The sequence below is a fragment of the Cetorhinus maximus genome, chromosome 14 (assembly GCF_964194155.1).
Source record: "Cetorhinus maximus chromosome 14, sCetMax3.hap1.1, whole genome shotgun sequence".
NCBI classification, from domain to species: domain Eukaryota; kingdom Metazoa; phylum Chordata; class Chondrichthyes; order Lamniformes; family Cetorhinidae; genus Cetorhinus; species Cetorhinus maximus.
In genome coordinates, this window is record NC_135892.1 from 49,753,389 (window position 1) to 49,777,948 (window position 24,560).

The 24,560-nt window shown below is 40.6% G+C and overlaps 1 protein-coding gene across 1 annotated transcript in view; it reads left to right on the plus strand.

Moving 5' to 3' along the window:
* The first annotated feature begins 5,072 nt into the window (after positions 1 to 5,072).
* Positions 5,073 to 24,560, plus strand: part of usp34 (ubiquitin specific peptidase 34) — a 273,481-nt gene continuing 253,993 nt past the window's right edge. The window contains exon 1 of the mRNA XM_078556887.1: positions 5,073 to 5,254. Within this exon, the coding sequence (XP_078413013.1) occupies positions 5,212 to 5,254 (43 nt within the window). The 5' untranslated portion in view covers positions 5,073 to 5,211. The remainder of the gene's footprint in view (positions 5,255 to 24,560) is intronic.

Sequence of the window (24,560 nt, forward strand, 5' to 3'; positions counted from 1 at the left end):
AGTAAGGAGGAGATGAAAGTGAATTAGAAATAATGACAAAAGCAAAATGCCTTCAGGTTAATCACTTTTGAAAAATCCAGATGGCGCAGCTATATCCTTCTTCTTTCTCAAATTCAGGCCAAATCCAACTTTCAAGATAGAAAAACTTCTGTTCTAAATATTAACATTTGTGAAATCATTCTTGAGTCATATTTCTTTTATTTTTGGTATAAATAAATGCACTGAATGATAAAATCAACAGAACATTTATTCACCTGCCATATGCAGGGATAGAAATGTGATGGCACCATAGCCAACTGGCCATTAATCTTAAGTAAACAAAAGGATATAATTTTACAATAATGGAGTGTATTTCTGAATTTTTTGAGTGTAGTAGGTCAGGTAAAGTATTTATTTGCTTGGACAGATTATTGATATACCTTTGTAATTTGTTTTTTTTCCTCCATCTATCTCCCTTCAAGTACGTATTATTCCTTGGCTGAGAATTCAAACACAATGATATCACTTTCGAGCAACTGCCGTTCCTCATCGCCTAAAGGAATAACTTGCATTTATGTAACTTCAGAACATCCCAAAGCATTTACAGTCAACGAAGTACTTGCTGAATTGTTGCCACCATTGTAATATAGGGATCATGGCATCTAATTTGTGCACAGCAAGGCACACAAAAATTAAATAAATGACCAGATCATCTGTTTAAGGTGTTAGTTGAGGAATAAATGTTGGACAGGGCACTGGGTGAAATCCCCCACACTTCTTCGAATGATACCATGGGATCTGGTCCACCTGACGGAGCATAAGGGCTTGGTTCATCCTTCGGTACTGCAGTGAAGTGCCAGCCTAGATTATGTATGCAAATCTCTGGAAGAGGTATTTTGACTCAGAGGTGTGTGTGCTACCACTGAGCCAAAGCCAACAACTTTTCTATATTATTTATCAGAATGTGGGCATCATTGGCAGGGTCAGCTATGATTTTTCATTGCCCTCTGAAAGTGGTCTAAGTAGTTTTCCCAAATACATTTTTCTATATCTAATTAATTTATATAAAACATTTCTGAAGGAATAAATTGGCTGGGATGCTCGACTTTAAGGATAAGAAAGATGTTATACCAATGGAAATCTTTCTTTTATAATTAGTATTTACAATTAACAACGGTTGTATCAATCTCTCAATATACAAGTTTGCACATTCCAATATGATGAAACCAAGTGTCTACATCACACAAAATCTAGACAAGCCATTTATTTTACTTTAAAGAATTTTGATGCTGATTATACCAATTTGATCTCATCAAAAGACATTCTAATATTTAATTAGATTGAACCAGCTTACTTACTTACTTAGACTTAGGTCCTCTGGTCCCGTATGGGTCAATGGAAAATTAAACCAGTAATTAAGACTTAGTAACATTTATATGAGCATATAAAAATAAAAAGATAACTTATATTGTTTAAGTTTGTTGTGATGGCTACATCTTCTGCAGCATTCTTTTCCAGCTACTGTACCAAGATGATAGCATTTGACCTTCACTTTTGAAACACATTTAAAAATAAACACATATACAACTTTGCAAATGATGTTACTCTAAATTCATGTTTAAACATCATCCATCTGTCCTGATGTCATGGGAATGGCCAATCCCATTGGTGGCCTCTATAGGCATGGTCCTCAGTTTAAATTCAAGAATATTCCAAGAAGCAACCACTTAGATTTGTAAAGTACTGTACATAAGAAGGAAAAATGAGTGACATGCTTTTTTAAAATAATCAAATAAGGTTGTCATTGCCAACAAAACAATGTAAAGTGTCCCCTTGTAAGGAGGCACAATAAAACAATTTAAAATAAAGTCTAATTAAACAGAACAAAATGAAACAATTAAGTCATAATATTATTGTGTCTCTATTAGGCATCACTCCCTGTGGCGCTTAACAGTCCCAGATGTGCTCAATGAGTGGTACTGAAATGATAGTGTAATTGAAAAAGACCTAGGATTCTTAGAATTGACTTTTAACATGTCTAACCAAAACAAAGTAGCAATTAAGAAAACCAAATGTTGAACCAAGTAGCCAAAGCAACCGAATACATGCTAGAGGAAGTCATGGCAAAACTGTTCTGGTTAGAGAACATCTTTAATACTGCATCCAGTTCTGGTCACCAAGAAACCTGGAAGACATTCAGGCACAAAGTAGTGGAGAGAGAGATGATCTGTAATAATAAAAGCAAAATACTACAGATGCTCAATGAAATAAAAACAGAAATGCTGAAAAAACTCAGCAGGTCTGGCAACATCTGTGGAGAGAGAAACAGAGTTAACGTTTTGAGTTGAATATGACTCTTCAGAACTCAGCTGATCTGTAGTGACAGCCAGCTGAGTTATGATGAAAGACTGCAGACATTCAGGCTTTTCAGCCTTGAATGGAGAAATCTGAAAAGTGACCTTATATAGAGGTATACAAGATAGTGGACAAAATGAAAAAAAGGTAAATTCACACTACTGCTACAATTTGAATTGAGAGCAGGACAAAAGGATACTGGATTAAATTTAGGATTGATGTAAACCGGTAATCAACATCTGGAACAGACTTGTAGATAGAGTAATGGAGTTAAGAAAATGGTAGCAATGGTGGAGGTGGAGGGAGGGGAAATAACATATATGTTTCCGGGTGGATGAATTAAGGTAGAACAACTGACCTTCCTCTTCAGTTAGTATCTTATCACCCTGCTTCAACCGACAGGGGAACTAAACGATGTTACTCATGGGGTTGCCACATTGCCAGACAGAGTAGTCACTCTGTTTGCCAAATACAAACTGGTTAGGAAGCAGAAGCAGACTAAGGCTTGGAGATTTATTTTGTTGATGAAAAAAGTAAAAATTTTCAAATCTTGAGAAAGTAATAAATTGAAAATACAAGTATTTTATATCTGATTCTGGTGTAAGGAAAAAGGTGGAGTATCAGAGTTAAAATACATCAAATATGGTCCATTACATTGTGCCCAATTGTCTGCAGACAACATTGTAGTTTCTATTACTGTAATGCAAGTTCTATATGTGAACGTTGCACCCTGGTTCAAAAAAGGATGCAATGATAAGTGCAGCAACTACAGGGCAGTTAACTCAACCTCGGTGGTGGGAAACTTTTACAAACATTAATTCGGGAGAAAATTAGTAGTCACTTGGGCAAATATAGATTAATTAAGGAAAGCCTGCGTGGATTTAAGGGCTAATCGTCTTTAACTAACTTGCTTGAGTCTTTTGATGAGATAACAGAGAAGGTTGAGGTGTTGATGCGGTGTACATTTACATCCAAAAGGCATTTGATAAAGTGCCACATAACAGGCTTGTCAGCAAAGTTAGAGTCCATGGAATAAAAGAGACAGGAGCAGCATGGATACAAATTTGGCTGTGACAGGAGAGTAGTGATGTACAATTGTTTTCTGGACTAGTGGAAGGTTGATAATAGGGCTCCCGGGAGATTGGTGTTAGGACCCCTGCTTTTCTTGATATATATTGACCTAGACTTGGATATACAGGGCACAATTTCAAAATTTGCAGATGACTTAAAACTTGGAAGTACTGTGAACTCTGAGGAGGATAGTGTTAAACTTCAAAAGTTCATAGGTTGGCTGGTGGAATGGCAAGTAGCAGATGAAATTTAATGCAGAGAAATGTGAAGTAATCTATTTTGGTCAGAAGAATGAGAGCAAAATAAAGGTTTTTTTTAAAAAAAAAGAGCAGTAGAACCTGGGGATATATGTGCACAAATCACATTGAAGGTGGCAAGGCAGGTTGAGAGCAGTTATTAAAGCATATGGGATTCAGTTGCTTTATAAATAGGGATATAGAGTACAAAAGCAAGGAAGTTATGAAAAATCTGTATAAAACACTGGTTCAGTTTCAACTGGAGTATTGTGTCCAGTACTGTGCATCTTTAAGAAGGATGTGTAGACATTAGGAAGGGTGCAATGAAAGTTCATGAGAATGGTTCCAAGGATGAGGAACTTCAGTTATGTGGACAGATTGGAGAATGTGGGGCTGTTCTCCTTGGAGAAGTGGAGGTTGAGAGAAGATTTGATAGAGGTGTTCAAAATCATGGGGGGGATTCTGGACAGAGTAGATAGGGAGAAAGAGTTCCCATTGGTGGAAGGATCAAGAACAAACAGACACCTGTTTAAGGTTCACAAAGGAAGCAACATGAGGAAAAACGTTTTTTGTGCAGCGAGTGGTTAGGGTCCAGAATGCACAAGGCAGATTCAATCATCATTTTCAAAAGAGAATTGAATCATTACCTGATGAGAAAAAAAATTACAGAACCACAGGGACTGGGCAGGGGAATAGGACTAGGTGAGTTGCTCTTATAGAGCTGGCACAGGCACGACAGGCCGAAAAGCCTCTTTCTGTGCTATAACCATTCTATGATTCTATGCCAGTTTTATAAATCTAAACATTTCAACACTAAATTAATTACTTTAAAAGGCACTTTAGCAAGTTCCTACGGAAAATGGGTCATTCATTTCAATTGGAGTTGGGCGGTGTTTCGACGGACAGCAGCAAGTGATTCCTCCAGAACAGTCACCCTACCAGGGAGTGCTTGCACCACCATCGGATGGAAGAACCGTCTTTGATGAACTGAGTGTTCTTTTCCCTCACTCTTCAGAGATGTTTTTCTTAAAAATAATGCAACTGTTTCGCCAATGAAAAACTTAGCATAATAAGCAAACAATGTGCTTCAGTAAAGAGTAAAATAACACCACGAAACACACATCAACTACTTCGATACGGTTACAACCCCTATCTGACACACACATGCACGAACTTCCTTCCATTCTCTGTCAGTCCGGGAGCGGGGGAATGGCGGCCATCCCCGTGGTTACGTAGGTTGCCGTAGCAATGACATACGAACGCGCGCGCCGCCTGTGGCGGGGAGGAACGGCCATCTTGGGCGCTGCGTGTGGTACGCGGCGCAGGAGAAGGAGCCGATTGCAGGCGGAAACACCCGAAGTTGTTCGTCTGACTTGTCCAAATCAAAATGGCGCGGAGGTTCGAGCTGGTCGTTGTGGTGCGGATCGGTTAATTTGCATTCAGATTTTTTTCTCTCTTACCCTCCCTTCCCCCTCCCTCAGCGCCTTTTCAAAACAACGAACGATCGCACAACAAACAATTGAAGTTAACAAGAAGCTGTCGGGCAGATAAATGGTTAAATTAGTGAAAGATGTGCGAAAACTGTGCAGAGCTGCTGGACGTGTTAAATGCAAGTAAGTGGTAAAATTATGTCCTTGTTGCTGCATAGGCCCGTAGGTATTTGTGTGGCAAATAATAATCTGCAGTAATGCATAGCCATTGGTTCCGGCCTGTGTCTTCAGTCTTCGTGCGGCCTAGACACTGTCTTAGAAGTGCTCGGGTCATTCAAGGCATTTTGTATTAAAAATGTTTCTTTCGGTCCTTACTATCTACTTACATTTGAAATTTGAATTCTGCAATATTTAATGTTTATTTGAAGTTTACTGCAATATTAAATAAATTTAGTGCATGTATGTCTTACAGCTTTTGTGGCCTAATAAATCAGGCTGACGAGAATAGACTGATTTTTTTACTGCACAAATGATGGCTAGTATTATGGTTGGCGATTAAATATTGCCTTGAGTTGTATAATTTCATATGTTTAGGCAATTTATTATTGATAGTAAGTGTATAATATGAGATGTGTACGTTGCTTTCCAGATTCCAGTAATTTGTAACTAAACTGTTGTGGAGAAATAGGCACATGAAGTTGCTTTGATTTTACTTTGACTATGGATTAATAGCTGATGAGGATAGTTTAATTAGTCGCTTAAAATCTGTTTGCTTTATTGATATCACTAATTTTAATTTCTATGGATAATGACTTTTGCAGACTTAATAAGTGAGGCTAATTAGTTTAAAAGTGTTGGTCTTAATAAGTAAACACACCTTGAATCTCTTTTAGATTGTAAATATCATTTCTAAATGTTCCAAGATTGACAAGTACACGTTTGAAAAGTGATGTGCAATATAGCACCTGTGTTGAATAAATTTATTTGGTGCTTGTACTTCTATGCAACATTCATTTTAGTTATTAATAGTATGTGATAACCTTTGGTATTGTATGAAACTGAGTCTTCATTAGCAGAAAGTTTGCCAGCATTTAATTATCATTGATTTTGTACATTTTATGACTTAAACATGTACATCGAAGATTTTCTTACATAATATGGAAGTCGAGGCAAAAACTCAATTATTGAAAGCACATTTTTGCATAGGACACAAGACATAGGAACAGAATTAGGTCATTCAGTCTGTCGAACCTGCTCCGCCATTCAATTGGAACATGGCTGATCATCTACCTCAACACCACTTTCCCACGCTATCTCCATATCCCTTGATGTCACTAGTCTCCAGAAATCTATCAATTACTGTTTTGAATATGTTCAATGATTGAGCTTCTAATGCCCTCTGGGGTAGAGAATTCCAAAGATTCACCACTGAGTGAAGAAATTCCCCCTCATCTCAGTCTTAAATAACCTACCCGTTATCCTGAGAATATGTCTGCTGGTTTTAGATTCATCAGCTAGGGAAAACATCTTATCTATGTCTACCTTGTCATGCTCTAAGAATTTTGTAAGTTTAAATTCCCTCATTCTTTGAAACTCAACGGAATACAGACCCAGTCCCTCCTTATAAAATAATCCTGCCATCCCAGGGATTAATCTTATGAATCTCCGTTGCACTCCCTCCATGGCAAGTACATCTCTCCTTAGATAAGGGGACCAAAACTGTACACAATACTCCAGATGATGTTTCACCAAGGCTCTATATAACTGCAGCAAGACATCTTTACTCCTGTCCTCAAATCCCCTTGCAATGAAGGCCAATATGCCATTCACCTTAATTGCTTGCTCCATCTGCGTGCTAACTTTTAGTGACTCATGAACAAGGACATCCAGGTCCGTTTGGACACCTGCACTTACCAAGCTCTCATCATTTGAAAAATACTCTGCCTTTCTACATTTTTCTAGCAAAGTGAATAACTTTACACACATTTACATTATATCCCATCTGCCATGTTCTAGCCCATTCATTTAGCCTGTTCAAGTCCTCTTGAAGTCTCTTTGCATCCTTCTCACAATTTACATTCCCACCCAGTTTGGTGTCATCAGCAAGTGTGGAGATTTAACAATTGGTCCCCTCATCCAAATCATTTATATAGATTGTGAACAGCTGTGGACCTAGCACCGATCCTTGCGGTACCCCATTAGTAATAGGCTGCCATGCCAAGAATGATCCATTTATCCCTACTCTCTGCTTTTGTCTATTAACCAATTCTCAATCCATACTAGTATATTTCCCCCAATCCCATGCGCTCTAATTTTATTAACTTACCTCCTATGTGGGACCTTATCGAAAGCGTTCTGAAAACCCAAATACAGCAAGCACATCCACTGGTACTCCTTTTTCAACGCTAAAAGTAATATCCTCAAAAAAAGCTACAAGTTTGTCAAACATGATTTCCTTTTTGTAAATCCATGTTCACTTTGTGCAATTTTATCATTCTTTTCTAAATGTCCAGTTATATCATTTATAATAGATTCTAACATTTTTGCTACTCCTAACGTCAAACTAACAAGTCTGTTAATTCTCCATTCTTCCTCTTCCGCCCTTCTTAAATAGTGGGATTACATTTGCTACTTACCAGTATGTAGGAACCTTTTCAGAATCTATTGAATTTTGAAAGATAACCACCAATACATCCACTATCTCTCTAACCACCCCCTTTGCACTCTGGGATGAAGCTCATCTGGTCACCTTCAATCCAGTTAACTTTTCAAGTACTACCTCTTTACTAATATTAATTCCTTTTAGTTCCTCAGTTTCACAAGCCTCTTGTTCGCCTTGTATATCTGGGAGATTTTTCTGTATCTTCTTTTGTGAAGATAGACGCAAAGTAATCTCTCTGTCGTTTCCCTGTTCTCCACTATATGTTTTCCTGTCCCCACCTGTAATGGGCCCACATTTGTCCTAGTTAATCTTTTTCTTTTTGCATACCTAAAGAAGCTTTTACAGCCTGCCTTTATTTTCTGCGCTAGTTTGCATTCACATTCTCTTTTCCCTTTTTCTAATCAGTTTCCTGGTGCTCCTTTGCTGGGTTCTAAATTGCTCCCAATCCTCAGTCTTACAACTTTCTCTTACCCTTATAAGCCACTTCCTTTAACCTAATGCAATCTTTAACTTCTTTTATTAACCACGGTTGATTTAGTGCTGAAATCACTATGACTGTAAGATTGAAGTTTTCTTATGTGTATCAGAAGTTATGCCTTCCTTCTGAGCAGATTTTATCCAAAAGATTTTGTTCTTGGAAAATTATGACAAAGGTTTACTCGCCTAAGAATTGCCTTGGTTAATGCATATAAAGATCACTTGGTTCAATTATCATTGTCTATTTCACTAGAATTATTTAACGCCTGTGAAAAATGCATTGGCGGCTGATGTTCTTAGTTTTTAAGTATAGATTTAGGAGAAGCTCCATTATTATTGATTGCACCTGAAACCCCAGCTGCCTGTTTTTTCATGTCTGGTCTTTAATTTCTTTGTACCCATTGAACAGGCTAGGTTAGTAAACCATTCCATGTGGTATTGTGGACTGTTGCGTGTGATATTATAGTGATTAATAGCTATGTTCTCAAATTGCATTCCATTGTACTGCATAAGAAATTTGGTCTCTATTATATGTATGTGTTATTACAACAACGATTATGAAGAAATGTAATAGAAAATTAAGAATGAGTGGATCAGGTTAGATGAAAGCAGACTGTTATCAGTAGTTGAAGGCTCAAGGATGTGATGTCGTAGATACAAGATTAAATGCAAGACACACAGAAAAGAGGGCAGAGGAAACTTCCACAGAGCTGTGAGGCTGTGGAATTTGCTTGGTGATTGAGGTAGAAATTGTCAACGTTCAAGATAAGATTGGATAGATGAATGAGGAAAAAGGGTGGGTTAATGTCACTATAATGATTTGTTCACTTGGAAAGTAAATGTCAGCGTGGACTGGTTGGGCTGATTGGTCTATTTTCTTTTGTAAGTTTGCTATACTGTACTTGTTAAGCCTCATGGAATATTAAATTAGAGTAATGAGCTGCCTTGCAACGTACATGATAGGATCCACCTTTATGGCTCACTCCGTCCTTGCATGTATGGGCTACCAAAGAGACACACAAGTGATTATTACGCCTTATTTTATCATTGACAAGTTCTATGCAGTATGAATTGGTTAAATGGTTGAGTGAATTTCTATAGCTCGTTCTCAGTGAGTTTGCCATGTGCACAATGAAGAATCCCTAGAATCCCTTCACCTTTGTGAAACATAGAAACTAGGAGCAGGAGTGGGCCATTCAGCCCTTCGAGCCTGCTCTGCCATTCATCATGATAATTATGATCAGTCCTCAGTCTGTGACCCCTAGTTCTGGACTCCCCCACCATCCTTCCTGTATATACCCTGTCTAGTCCTGTTAGAATTTTATAGGTTTCTATGAGATCCCCCCTTATTCTCCTGAACCCCAGCGAATATAATCCTAACCAACTCAATCTCTCATGTACTGTACATGACCTACATATTGATAACAATGCCTTGTCTATGTGCTCTTTTGACATTCTGAGCTTATTTACGAACATGTTGCTGAAGGAAGCCATCGACATTTGCGACACAATATCACGGCACTACAGATGCACTATCATATCCTGAATCTGTATTAATTGAACTTATGAACTTAGCAACTTGCACAGTCAAGTTCACTGCAACTTGCACAGTCAAGTTCACTTTTAACCACACCATGTAGCCCCAAATAGATGGTGTAGTCATGGGATCCCCTCTAGGTCCAGCGCTCAGTAATTTTTTTGTTGGTCTTCACAAGAAACATGGTTTTGATAGAATGAGCTCTAATTTCTTCTCCTACCCTATGCATATTTCCAAGATGTAGATGGTACGTTCACGATCTTTGAATCTGAGGTTTTGTGTAAGGATTTTCTTACACACCTTAATATGCCCCATCCCATACTTAACTCTACTTTTGAAATGGAGCAGTCTAATGTGCTCCCTTTCCTCAATGTGCTAGTTGAGAAATCTGCTAATGGATTTTCCACTACTGTCTACCACAAGCCTACCTTCCCCAGTCAATATACACATTGGGATTTAAGATTGAATTTATCAACAATTATGCAAATAGGGCCCTAGCCCACTTTGCAAGCTTGATGCACAAATAGAGCACATCAAAGCTATCCTACCAGACCATGGCTATCCTGATCAGATCATTGTTAGCTGTGTATTGTGCAGACTTGGGCCTGCAAAGTGCCTGGTCTACCTCAAATTACCCTGGATAGGCAAAGTATCTAAAAAAAAATTAAACAACAGGTTAAGCAAACAGTTTCATGCTGCTACTATGCAGTGGCTACATGAGTGGTATTTTCCACTAACAGGATAATGCCATCAGTCTAAATGGACATTCTGCCTACAATACAATTGAGCAACGTAGTGTATGAATTTCCGTGCTGGTGCAATAAGGGCATGTAGGTTGTACATCCCAACGATTGGCTGATTGAATCAAATAGCATGTTCCTTAAATTGTTCGTAATAGGCAGAGTACAGACTATTGTCAACCAACCCATGCTTGCAAAACCAAAAACAAAATGTCTACTGTTAGTTGTGATTCTGCGATCAGACAGCATCTGCTGAACAATCTTCTGTGCTAATAGTTACACTAACAACCAATTTAAGATTAATCAGCTGAGCTCATAATATAGCTCATTTACGCTTGGTAACATCGACATACATTCGTACACAGGGTTCTGTTCTCTGAAAACAACAGGAATATGTTCAAATCTTGTGCCTTTTTTGAATTATCCAATAGCTTAGAACCTTGGAAAAGTTACAGCACAGAAAGAGGCCATTCAGCCCATCATGCCTGCACCTGCCGAAAAAGAGAAAATAAAATGCACTAGTTGCCCATTTTAATCCCACCTTCTAGTATCTGGTTAGTAGCCTTGCAGGTTACAGCACTTTAGGTGCAGATCCAGCTGCCTTTTAAATGAGTTGAGGGTTTCTGCCTCCCCCACTAAACCAGACTGAATTCCAAACACCCACCAACCTCTGGGTAAAGAAGTTTTCCCTCATGCCCCCTCTAATCCTTCTACCAATCACCTTAAGTCTGTGCCCCCTGGTAATTGACCTCTCTGCCAGGGGAAATAGGGCATCCCTGTCTGCTCTATCTAGGCCCCTCATAATCTTGTACACCTCAATCAGGTCACCCCTTAGCCTCCTCAGTTCCAAGGAAAACAAACCCAGACTATCCAAACTTTTGTCATACTTTCAAACCCTGGCAACATTCTTGTAAATCTCCTCTGTACTCTCTCCAGAGCAATTATGTCCTTCCTGTAATGTGGCGACCAGAACTGTACACTAAGTTCCAGCTGTGGCCTAACCAGCATTTCATACAGTTCCAGCATTACATCCCTGCTTTTGTATTCTATACCTCATCCAATAAAGGAAAGCATTTCATATGCTTTCTTCACCACCTTATCCACCTGTCCTGCCACCTTCAGGGACCTGTGGACATGCACACTTGGGGATCCTATAATACCCTGTTGCTTTCTCCATGGCATACCTCAGCCAATCAGAGTCGACTTGCCAACCAATCAGCACCTGGAGTACAAATTATTGTGATTTTTTGAAACTTGGCATTCTTGCATTTGTCCTGATGAATGCAAGGCTTCGGCAACATGTCTCTTCAGCTGCATTAAATATTTATATTTTAAATTGTTAATCTTGTATACAGCTGTAACCCTGTAGCATGGGTTTAGATTTGTCTGAAACGCTGCAGTGCCTTACTTGAAAGTTACAGCTGTTAGTTAAGGGAATACAGAGAGATTGTGTATAGAGTGTTGAATTCTTTGATAATTGCTACATTATATTCATAGTGACTTGTACACTATGTCCAGCTTTTAAGTACAATCAAAGCTAGATGTTTGTAATAGCAAAAGCAGTCATTTACTGTAGTAGTGGCTGGCTTTCTTTTGGGTCCAGCTGAGTCATCCTATTAATGGTTGATATTGAATGTAGTTCCTTTGGGATTTGAAGAGCTAGGCCTCAGTTTGTCTCTATTTATATTCATTCTCTTTTTTTTTCAAATGACAGCATTAGATATTTCAGTGAACAACAATAAAATTCTTTTAACATTTCTGTTCCACAGAAGTAACCATCTATTTTTTGAAGGGGATTAACAATTGTGGATTTATTTATTTACAGTCACAGAAATCATTGAAATCTTTAGTGTACATTTGCAGGATTTTCAAAAGATTTAATTTTATACAGGTTGGAAAAACAGGTGATTCCCTTTCTCTCTTGGGGAGAATCTAGGTTACTTTTTCCCTTGATTATGCTTTCTTCCTTTCTGCCATTTATGCATCCTATCTAGAGTGAAGTGTGTTTCTAATTAGTGTCTGTTACCTTTGCTGGTGTTGACAATCCAGGAGGACAATTATCAGCCCAGCTTAAGCTTTCTTTGATAATGGAATCATTTTAACTTCACTAAAATTCTGCCCAGCAAAACATGTACATGCAGGAAGTCAGATTCTGAGTTGTAATTCATGCTATGTGTTCTGTAATATGCATGTTTAGTAAACTTGGTACTAATCATTTGTAGGATACAAGTTGCTCAGATGGGTTGGTTTTAAAGTAATTTCCTTTTTAACTTTGTCAAAGTCGAAGAAAGGAGGGAAAAACACTGTTCTCAAAATACTATACACCTCGAAGTCCAGTTCCCTAAATGAGCAGAAAGGATGCTTATTTTTCACCTTTCTTTTAACAGCTAGTTGAGGTACTTAGTGCAGATGTCAACTATCTTGTTTTTAATTCTTTTGCTTTGTAAACATTGAGTGTCTTACTCTCCTTGGGTCTCTGCTTAATGTAACTTGACTGCAATAGTTTTTGCTTCAGAAACAGTTCAAACAGTACTGAATAAATTGCAATTAAATTCATGAATAACTAAGCATTCTGATACCTTGCACTTTGGTATATTGCTGCCATTGAGATGATAGGGTAACCATTATGTGTAAAATTATTTTCGTGCTGAAATGTTACAAAGCTCAAAGAGGGCATAATCATTTTAGCTGTTGAGAGTATATAACATAAATGAGACAGGTATACAATTCTGTAAGCGAGTTGTCAAATAGTGCTAATGTACTGTGTGTGTGTGTGTGTGTGTGTGTGTGTGTGTGTGTGTGTGTGTGTGTGTGTGTGCGAAATAAGATTGAGGAGAAAAAAGGCGAAATTTCTGCTAATGAGTTTGCATGGCTTATCAAAATTATGCTGTGATCCTCCGAGCCAAGCATGACCACACTTTTCCCATTGTCAGCTGCATAGGTGTGTACCATGGGGTCTTGGATACATGCATAAAGTTTCTAAATACTTGCATGTATATCAGTTGCTGATGCAAACCAATCAATGTTCTGATTAGGATTTCTCCATTTAATGAAGAAATAGTGTTAAAAGCAGCTCTTTCCTATCGTATTTAATTCAAATGGGACAGACCCATAGTAATAAAAATGCCCAAATAAGATTTTGTTTTCTGGATTTCAAGGGTTCTTTTGTTGGGGCTCAAGTTACTTGTAACAGTAAGTGTTGGCTTGGCTCAGTTGGTAGTACATTGTCTTGCGTGTTAGGAGATAGTGGGTTCCAGCCCTGCTTATGCACTTAATTTAGACTGAAAATGTAGCACATAATCGGAGGAGTGCTGCTGTCTTGTTCTGCAGAGGTGTTTGAGTGAATGTAAGAAGTACCATATTCACAAACCTCATTCAGATTTAATACAAGTTTTCATTGATGCTGGCAGGGAGCATACACATTAAGGACATTTACTCTTTTTTAAAAAATGCAGAAAATGACAGTCCAGCGACTGATATGTAGAGGTACAGCATGCCTATTTTCATTAGCTTATTTTTTTGATCCTTGGCTGTGAGATTGCTCTCTGCCTCAGAAGCACGAATGCTACCTCTGAGTCAAATGCCAGTTTAGCTGTTTGATGGCATTCTTGATTCTGAGTTAGAAAGTTGTGGGTTCAAGCTCCATTCTTGGGGACGCGAGCATGCAATCTAGTCTGACACTTCAAGGCATTTTCAGAAAGTGTTCTCTTTTGGATAAGATGTTAAACTGAGGCGTTTTGTCTGTTCAGATGGATGTAGACAGTCCTGTGACAGCATTTGAATAGTAGGGGAGTTTTCCTAGCCACAGTTTTCTCTCAATGCTACTAAAATACATTGACCATTTATCTCATTCCAATTTGAGACCTTGCTATGTGTTGTGGTTGTTTTATGATGGATTCTCCTGTCCCTTGGATGGATGAATATTCAGCAAGGAGAAAATTGTTCACCATTCAGGTTGGTGTTGTCTCATCTGTGATGTTAAACCAAGTCTTGATTTGCAGATCTGATTGTAAATATTACATGTGAAGTCAATGGAGGTGTAGGTGAAAGCACTGTTTTTGTATCTGTAGAGACCTGACTCTCTCCCTCAAATGTTGAGATTGCTTGATGACAAGACTTCTACATTGAACCTGTCTAATGTTGTTTTTTCTCATGTAATGGGGTTCAACTTACATACTGAGATTGGCTTTCAGAATGTCTTTGTATCTGAGTTTGGGATGTCCTATGAGTCAACTGGCTGTAGAATACTATCTTTGGTATGCAGAATCCTCTGTGTGATCCACACGGCTGACGCAGTGAAGCTGAGCTCTGATGCACATGCTCTCGATAACAGTTATGTGGCACCTTGCAAGAACTTTGGTGTGAGGATTTTGTTGCGACCCTTGATGTTGCAGATGAATCTTAAGCAGCAAAGGCGGAATGCCTGTAGTTGCTTTGTGATGCCAGTAGCCTCACAACCATTGAGAAGTGATGTGAAAAACACTATCTGGTAGACCTTGATCTTTGTTTTGAGACAAACTCTATGCTCTTGCCAAAGCTAGTGGGTGAGCATGCAACATACTGAACTTGCTTTTGCTAGGCAATAGGCAATTTCATCGTGTAACGTCGAGTTGTTGGAGAGGATACTCTCAAGATAGCAAAACTTCTGAACTGAGTTGAGAAGTGTATTATTGATTGCGACAATGGAATCTTGGAGTTTGTAGCCAGGGCAGGCCGTTACAAAATCTGTCTTTTTCAGACTTATTGTAAGGTTGAAGCATTCTGCGGCTTGGGCAAAGTTGTCAACAAACAGCTGGACGTCTTCTGAGTGTGTGCTATGAGAGCATAGTTGTTGACAAATGAGTTCACTTAGTAGCTGTTCTATGATCTTTGTGCAAGCCTTGAACCTTTGTAGATTGAAGAGATTGCCCTCTGTCCTGAACTGAATGTGTATTCCTATGTCGAGCTCTTTGAGAGCATACAATAGCATGGCTGAAAAGTAGATGGCAAAAAGAACTGGAGTCATTCTGCAACGTTGCTTGGTGTCATTAGTAACAGGAAAGACATCTGATGAGGCAGCATCCTCTATTATGTTGGCCATCTTGATGTCATGAAATGAGTGGATGACCCTGATCACCTTTTCAGGGCAGCTGTAATTTGTACAGTACCTTCCATAGGCCTTCATGGTTTACTATGTCTAAGACCTTGGTCAGGTTAACGAACACCATATAGAGGCCCTGGTTTTATTCCTGGTACTTTTATTGAATTTGGCATGCTGCAAAGATCATGTTGACTGTTCTCGTTCACCCCGAAAGCCACAGTGTGATTCTGTGTACACTGAGTCTGTGAGAAGAGTGACAATCTTATTGATGATAACCCTTGCTAGTACTTTTCCCGCTTTGGGGAGAAGTGAAATACCATGATAATTGTAAAGGTGAGTTATGAAAGCGTCCTTGTAATCTTGGGACACAATGCTCTGGTTCTAGATTGAGCAGAAGAGGCTCATGAGTTTCCTAACCATGCGAACTCCTCTGTACTTGAATATTTCTGGTGAAATGCCATTGGTTCCAGGGATTTACCCAGAGACATAAAAGCCAAGAAGGTTGGAAATACTCAGCAGGTCAGGCATCAACAGTGAACATTTCAGGTCGATGACCTCTCATTGGAACGTTACTGTTCTGATGAAATGTCATGGAGTTGTTGCCTGATCTGCTGAGGATTTCCATCATCTGCAGTATGTTGCTTTTGTATTTGCCTACAGACAGTTGCTTTGTGGCCTTGGTGACTTTGACTTGAAATGAATTGATGGCAAGCTCATCCACAACGTGAAACTGTAGAAGTGATTCAATGGTGTCGTCATACACTGTGGATTCTTGGTTCAGGAGTGCTAAAGTGCTCTGCCTGATGAAAAAGAATCTTATGCCTGTTTGTTAGGAGCTGATTGCTTTTGGCTGAGAGGATGGGTGTCACACTGTTGGTTTTGGGACCATAGGCAGATCGACCTTCATGGAGACAGTTCAGGTCGTGCTTAAATGCAGCTTTCTGAAGCTCTGTGGCCTTGTTCTTATCTCTTAGTTTGGATTGCTGCGTGTGTTTTCGCTGTTATCTGGATTTTCCTGTTGATGATTTTTTTGTCAGTATTGTAGGATCTGTGAACATTGTATACATCATCCAGTAGCTTGGCTATATCTTGGTGGTTTTTGTCAAACCAATCCTGGTAGTTTGGTTTGATGAGTCCGAGGACCTCCCATGCCGTGCTATGAGTGACATCCCTTAATTACTTCCAAGATTCTTCAATATCTATGTTATTTTTTGCGATGTTGGTGAGTTCAGCGGCCAATTTTTGTTTCAGTTCCTGTCTCTTGGCTGAGACTTTAGAATAATTACATCGAGCTTTCTTTATGGTTTGACTGTGCTGTAGTGTTTGAGGTATTGTCTTCAAAAGACCAGATGCTCCTGACAAGCCAATGAACTGACCAGAATTCAGCACCTCCAAGGCAGTGGGTAGAGCGCACATCCTTGAGGCCTCTTTTGCACGTATTGGACTACATTATTGTACAATGCTTAGAGCTGGGTTGCATCCATGTTGTTTTCAGTTTGCTTGTTAGAAGATTTTTGTGATGGCAAGGTCAAACTTGCTGCACCTGGAGAGAAGGATGTGGTGCCCCGGCTCTCCCCTCCCCTCCATTCCTTCTAGTCTACCAACATGGGCACTGCAGTCACCAAGGGTGTTGATCCTGCTAAGATTGTCATAGACTGCTTCTTTGACCTCCAATGTGTGCGTGTCACTGTTGGTGCAATAACCTCACTGAGGCTCAGTTTGGGTTCTGCCAGGACCACTCAGCTCCTGACATCATTGAGCCAAGGCTGTAATCATAGACAAAAGGGCTTAACTCGTGGGGTGAAGTGAGAGTGACTGCCCTTGACATCAAGGCAGCATTTGACCGAGTATGGCACCAAGGAGCCTGAGCAAAACTGGAGTCAGTGGGAATCATGGGGGAAAACTCTCCCCTTGTTGAGGTCATACCCAGCACAAAGGAAGGTAGCTGTGGTTGTTGGGGGTCAATCATCTTCGTTCCAGGACATTACTGTAGTGTCCTAGGCCCAACCATCTTCAGCTGCTTCATTAATGACCTTCCTTCCATCATAAGGTCAGAAGTGGGGATGTTTACTGTGCACTCATCAGCAAACCATGTTCAACATCATTTGTGACTTCTCAAATACTGAAACAGTCCATGTCCAAATGCAGCAAGACCTGGACAATATCCAGGCTTGGGCTGACAAGTGGCAAGTAACATTGGCGCCACACAAGTGCCAGGCAATGACCATCTCTGACCAGAAAGAACCTAACCATCGCCCCATGACATTCAGTGACATTACTATCACTGAATTTCCCACTGTCAACATCATGGGGGTGACTGTTGACCAGAAACTGAACTGGACCAGCCATATAAATACTGTGGCTACAAGAGCAGGTCAAAGGCTAGGAATCCTGTGGCGAGTAACTCACCTGCTGATTTCACCCCTCAGCCCCAAAAGCCTGTCCACAAGGCACAAGACAGCAGTGTGGTGGAATATTCACCATTTGCCTGGATGAGTGCAGCTCCAACAACACTCGAACTTGACACCATCCAGGACAAAGCAGCCCGCATGATTGGCACCCCATCCACAAACATTCACTCCGCCCACCACCGAAGCACAGTGGCAGCAGTATGTACTATCTACAGGATGCACTGCAGGAACTCACCAAGGTTCCTTCGACAGCACCTTCCAAACCCACAACTGCGACCATCTAGAAAGACAAGGGCTGCAGACACGTGGGAACACCGCCACCTGCAAGTTCCTCTTCAAGCTACTCACCATCCTGACTTGGAAATACATCGCTATTCCTTCACTGTCGCTGGGTCAAAATCCTGGAATTCCCTCCCTAACAACACTAGGTTTATCTACACTACCTGGACTGCAGCAGTTCAAAAAGGCAGCTCACCATCACCTTCTCAAGTGCAATTAGGGATGGGCAATAAATGCTGGCCTAGCCAGTGTCGCCCACATCCCATGAATGAATGAATTTTTAAAAAGGGCATCGGCGAGCATTGCGTACTGATTTCTGGCAAGATTTATTCAAAGTGTCATGAATTAGCCGAATACCCCTGGGAAGTGAGATGAGCATATATGCCAGTTCAGATCGAATGGGAAAGCCCACACCTGACTATTGAGGCTGGTCCTTGGACTTGTTGATCCAGTGGAGATGTACCTTGTGCCTACTCCCTCAAGATGAGATTCCTGCAAACCTTGATTTTGACTTAGAGCAGCTGTGTCATTATTGTACCTGCCCAATGTTCTGGCTGTGAGAGTTGTTCTATGCTCTGGTCTTCTGTTGTCTAGAAGTGTTCTGACATTCCATGAACAAAGCGTGTCAGCTGGAGAAGATCTTCTTTGTGAGTTTTCTTCATGTTTTGACTGCAGTGATTGGTGATCAGTTAAGAGCAGTGACCTGGCAGGTGCAGGGTGGGCATGCTGGGTTTAGGGTTCCTTTTCTTCCGCTTCCCTGGAATTGGCAGAGCACTGTACCCAAGAAAAGTCTCCACATCTGCCCTGATCTGTGGAGAGCAGCCATCACTCTGAGGCCACGGGTGCAGGGCTATGGCTAAAGACTGGCAGTAGTATCCTCTGCTTGACCCCATCGCCACTTCCCCCAGGGGCTTGGTAGTTTGATATGTTGCTTGGTTTCCTGAACAATCTGCGCATTGAGTATATTTAAATGGTTGAGGTCTGTGCACACCCATTTCCACACACTCATCCAATGTAGCTGATGCTGCACTCGCACAATGTGTGAGCTGCTGAAAGGATACAGGTTTTAATTTTGGAGTTGTGCTTCTCTTAGTTGAGCTGCAATAGAACTGGAGAGCCTCACCTTCCCATTCTACATTGGAATTCAGTCATTGTCTGTGTTCCTCTGCGCTGTCAGCCAATGGGGACTTTGCTGTTTGGCCCATAGCTGGGGATTTAAAGTCAAGAGTTTTCCTTCTCCAAGGTAGGCTGCCAACTAGGACTGATGAGGCCCACCTACCCAGAACTATCTGGTTTTGACACCAGACACTTGCTTTCACACTTCAGCCACAGTTCTAAACAGGGTCAGCCTGAGAAGCCAGGCAGTAGGAGTTTAAGAGAGGCTATTTGAGATTCTGAACATATGGCACTTTTTTGTGAAAGAAGAGCATCTCAGCCCTTTTCACCAACCCGGCCTTTCCTAACTTTGATCCCCTCTGGCAGTCTATATAGTAACATATACAGCACTTTTAAAATAATTGCCTGTTCAGTGCTTTAGGACATGATGAACATAATATTAATGGAAGTCTCCCTTCCTTCCATCCTTGCCAGCACAAGGGAGGAAATGTCACAGGTGTATTATAATATCTTTGAATATTGCCCTTAAGGAATTTAAGAGCCAAAAGTTAGTTATAATCTAGAACTCAAGGTTTCAGCACAGTAATAGAATTCTTCCATTTTTATATAGCACCTTTCATGAGCTCAGGACTTCCCAATTAAGTGCTTTTGAATTGTGATTGTTGTAATGTTGGGAAATGCAGCAACTACTATTTTTCATTCATGGGATGTGTGTGTCGCTGACTAAACCAGCATTTATTGGATTCAGCAATGGTAATGTTGTTGAATGTTGAGAATAGATTGTTCGATTCTGTCTTGTTGGACTTGGCCATTGCCTAGCTTGTGTGTGGCATGAATGTTAATTGCTACATATCATCTCAAGCATGAATGTTGTCTAGGTAATGCTGCAAGAGGGCACAGATTGCTTCAGTATTTGAGGAGTCACAAATGGTGCTGAACATTATGTAAATATCAGCGAACATCCCCACTTCTGAACTTATGATGCAAGGAAGGTCATTTGATGAAGCATTTGAAGATGGTTGGGTCTAGGATCCTGTCCTGAGGAACTCCTGCAGTGATGTCCAGTGTTAAGATGATTGACCTCCAACAACCACAGCCATCTTCCTTTGTGCTAGGTGTAACTCCAACTAGTGGAGAGTTTTCTCCCTGATTTCCATTGACTTCAGCTTTACTAGGGCTCCTTGATGCCACCCTCAGTCAAATGCTGCCTTGCCTCTTGAGTTTAGCTCTTTTGTCCATGTTTGTTTGGATCAAAGCTGTGATGAGGTCTGGAGCTGAGTGGCCATGGCAGAACCCAAACTGTGCATTGGTGGACAGGTTGTTGGATAAATGCCTCTTGATAGCACTGTCGACAACACATGCTGTTACTTTGCTGATTGAGAATACACTAATGGGGCAGTAATTGGCGGATTGGATTTGTTTTGCTTTTGTGGACGGTTCATACCTGGGCATTTCCACGTTGTCAGGTAGATGTCAGTTTTGTGGCTGTACGGGATCAGCTTGACTAATGTCCAAGAGCACAGGTCTTCAGCAGTATAGCCTGGATGTTGTCAGGACTTTCGATTCCTTGCCTTCAGCTGTTTCTTGATATCACTTGGAGTAAATCGAAATGTTTCACAACTAGGATCTGTGATAATGGGGACCTAAGGAAGATGCTGAGATGGATCGCCCACTGAACTCTTTTGGCTGACTTCAACCTTGTTTTTTTTCAGTGATGTGCTGGGCTCTGCCATCATTGAGGATGGGAATGTTCTTTGAGTCTCCTTCAGTTAGTTGTTTAATTGTCCATCATTCACACAGGCATATGGCAGAACTGCAGAGCATCAATCTGATCCATTGCTTGTGGGATTGTTTGCTCTGCTTTTAACATACTGTTTCTGCTATCCAGCATGGATGTAGTCCTGAATTGTAGCTTCACCAGCTAGGCACTGTAGTTTTGGGCATGCCTGGTGCAGATTCTGGCATGCTCTGCTACACTCCTGATTTGAACCAGGGTTGGTCCCCTGGCTTGATGATAATGGTAGAGTGAGGGCTATGTCGATCCATGACATTATAGATTATGGTTGAATACAATTCTGTTGCTGATGGCCCACAGCACCTCATGGATGTTTAATTTTGAGCTGCATTATCTGTTCTGAATCTGTCGTTGCTTGGCTCCTTGGTGATGGGTATTGAAGCACCACCATCCAGAGTACACATTCTGTGCTCTTGCTTGCCTTTCAATTAATGTTTAACATGGAGGAGCATTGATTTGTCAGTGGAGGTAGGGTGATAGGTGGTAATGGGAGCTTTGATAACGATAACGTTACTGGACTAGTAATCCCAGGCCTGGACTAATGGTTTGGAGACAGGAGTTCAAATTGCACCATAGCAGCTGGGGAAATTTAAATTCATTTACTTAAATCTGGAATAAAAACTAGTCTCAGTAATGATGATCATGAAATTACTGGATTGTCATCAAAACCTATCTGGTCACTAATGTCTTTAAGGTATGGCACATTCCCACAGCCTACCTGTGACTCCAGACCCACAGCAATGTGCATCTTAATTGCCCTTTGCAGTGGTCTAGCAAGTCATCAGTTGTAATAAACCATTACAGAACAGTCAAATGACAATAAAACCAGATTTCCCACCTGGCATTGATCTACGCACATGATCTGACAAAGGCACACACTGCCCAATCGACCATGCAGGAGAGCTGTTCCACAGGCTGATCAAGCAACAATCTGACAAAGTCCTACTCACAGAATCATACCTATCACAGCTAACGTCCCAGACTCCTCCATCACCATCATTGAGTATGTCCTGTCCTGCCAGCGTACAAAGATGGTATACAGTCGGGAGGGGATGACCTTGATAGTCCTCAACATTGACCCCATGAAATCTCATGGCATCAGGTCGAACGTGCAATGTGCAACATCAGCAATGAGATAAATGATATAATTTGTTTTCGTAGTGTTGGTCAGGACACTGCGAGCACTTCCTTGCTCCTGTTCAAACAGTGCAGTGGGATCTCATGTTCAGACTTGTAGGAATAACAAGAGTTTTTCCCATTTTGTGGGTACATAATTCCATACATAGTTTATAACTGAAAATCAAAAATGGCAATTTGTCTTTTTGTAGACTAAATCAAAATTTAATTTGATAGTTATTTGCAAAATAAAAACTGTTATGACAAAACTTGACTTTTGAATTAGTTCCATTGATTTACTTGGATAAAGCACTATGTCTTTGGTATCTTTTATCTGTCCTTGGATGTGGGTGATGCTGGCAAGGCTGCATTCATTACCCAGCCTTGGTTAGGCTGAGAAGGTGGAAGGAACTTTCTCCTTGAACTGCTGCAACCTTTCTGAAATTTAAAAAAAATAGATAATTGGAACTTCTTGTAACAATTGACAAAGTTGATTTTTTTCAGATTATTTAGAATAAAATTTGCCATAACATCTCAAACATTTAAAACATCACAAGGTGCTGCACAGTGGTTATTGATCGGGGAACAGATGCTGAATTATAGTTTAGGAGAAGTGATTAAAAGCTTTGTCATGTAGATGGGTTTTAACTAAGTTATGATTTCTAGTGTAGGACACCACAAATTTGAAAAGATGGAGAAAGAACTTGGCATTTATTTTCGGGATATTAGGGGGATGTTGTGAGAAGACACTAAGTGCTTAAGAAATAATGAGTTACTTTCGAAATGCGTTCACTCTTTCCACATAGAAATTAAACTGGAAAAACTCAGCAGCTCTGGCAGCATCGGCGGAGAAGAAAAGAGTTGACGTTTCGAGTCCTCGTGACCCTTCAGCAGTTCTGAAACATTAACTCTTTTCTTCTCCGCCGATGCTGCCAGACCTGCTGAGTTTTTCCAGGCAATTCTGTTTTTGTTTCAGATTTCCAGCATCTGCAGTAGTTTTTTGTTTTTATCTAGAAATTAAACTTCCTGTAAGGCAGAAAATAAGGTGAGTGACCAGTTAATCCCATCACTTTTTTTTGGTGGTAATTGGAAGGTTGCTGACTAGGACATTGGGGGAAAGTCCTCAATCCTCTTCAAATTGTGCCACTGATGGACTCTTTCTCCTCCCTTTGTGATCACTGCATTGAAATGAAGACCCCTTTCACACTTTTCCAAATTTTGCTCACTTTCTCAAGGCCTCTAAATTGTGAAACTGCTTTGTCTTCCCTTCCTTTTAAAATTGCAGAACTGTATCATCTAATCACTAAAAACATGCTTTAACAGATTGGTGTTTTCTCCTCGGGTATTTTTATCACCCCTCTCCTCAAAATATCAACCCTTGACCCCTCTGTCCTTCCCTCCCTTTCCTCCCCATAGTCCTTGAACCTGTTGTCATCTCCGAAATCCTTTCCCATCTTTCTGGGAACTCCCTGGTGAATCCCTCCAACCAGATTTTCTCCCCAGCCAGTGTACCAAAATAACCCTGTCACAAATGACACCCCTTGGGACTGAGAAACGTAAATTATGACCCCTTGCGCTTCACAAACTGTAGCCTTTGAGGTGGTTGATACACCATCCTACTCCAATGGCTCTCTGTTGCCATTTAGCTGTGTGGGATTACACTCAACCTGGTTCCATTCTTGGGTTGAGAATAATCTACAGTGGCTTCCCTTTCCACTCCCACACTGTTACCTCTAGTATACCCAAGGATCTATCTTTGGCCCCCTCCTATTTCTCATCAACATGCTGTCCCTTGGTGACATCATCCAAAGATATAGTGCTAGTTTTCACCTGCATTCTGACGACACACAACTCTACCTCATCGTTCTTGACCCCTCACCATCTCTAAATTGTCAGACTGCTCGTCCAGCATCAGGTACTCTAATTTCCTCTAATTAAGTAATGGAAAGGCAGACAAAATTGTTTTTGGTCCCGTCATAAATTCCTTTCCCTCGCCACTCCATCCCTCCCCCTGGCAACTATAAGAGCCTGAACCAGTCTATTCTCGACCTTGGTGTCATATTTGACCCTAAGATAATCTTCCACAAATCTGCTCCAATATTAAGACTGCCTGTTTCCACCTCCATAACATTGCCTGACTCTGCCCCAGCCTCAACTTATCTGCTCCTGAAACGCTCATCAATGCCTTTGTTACCTCTAGACTTGGTTATTCCAAAACACTCCTGGCAGGCCTTCTACATTGTACTCAGGATCATCAAAAACTGCTACTCATGTCA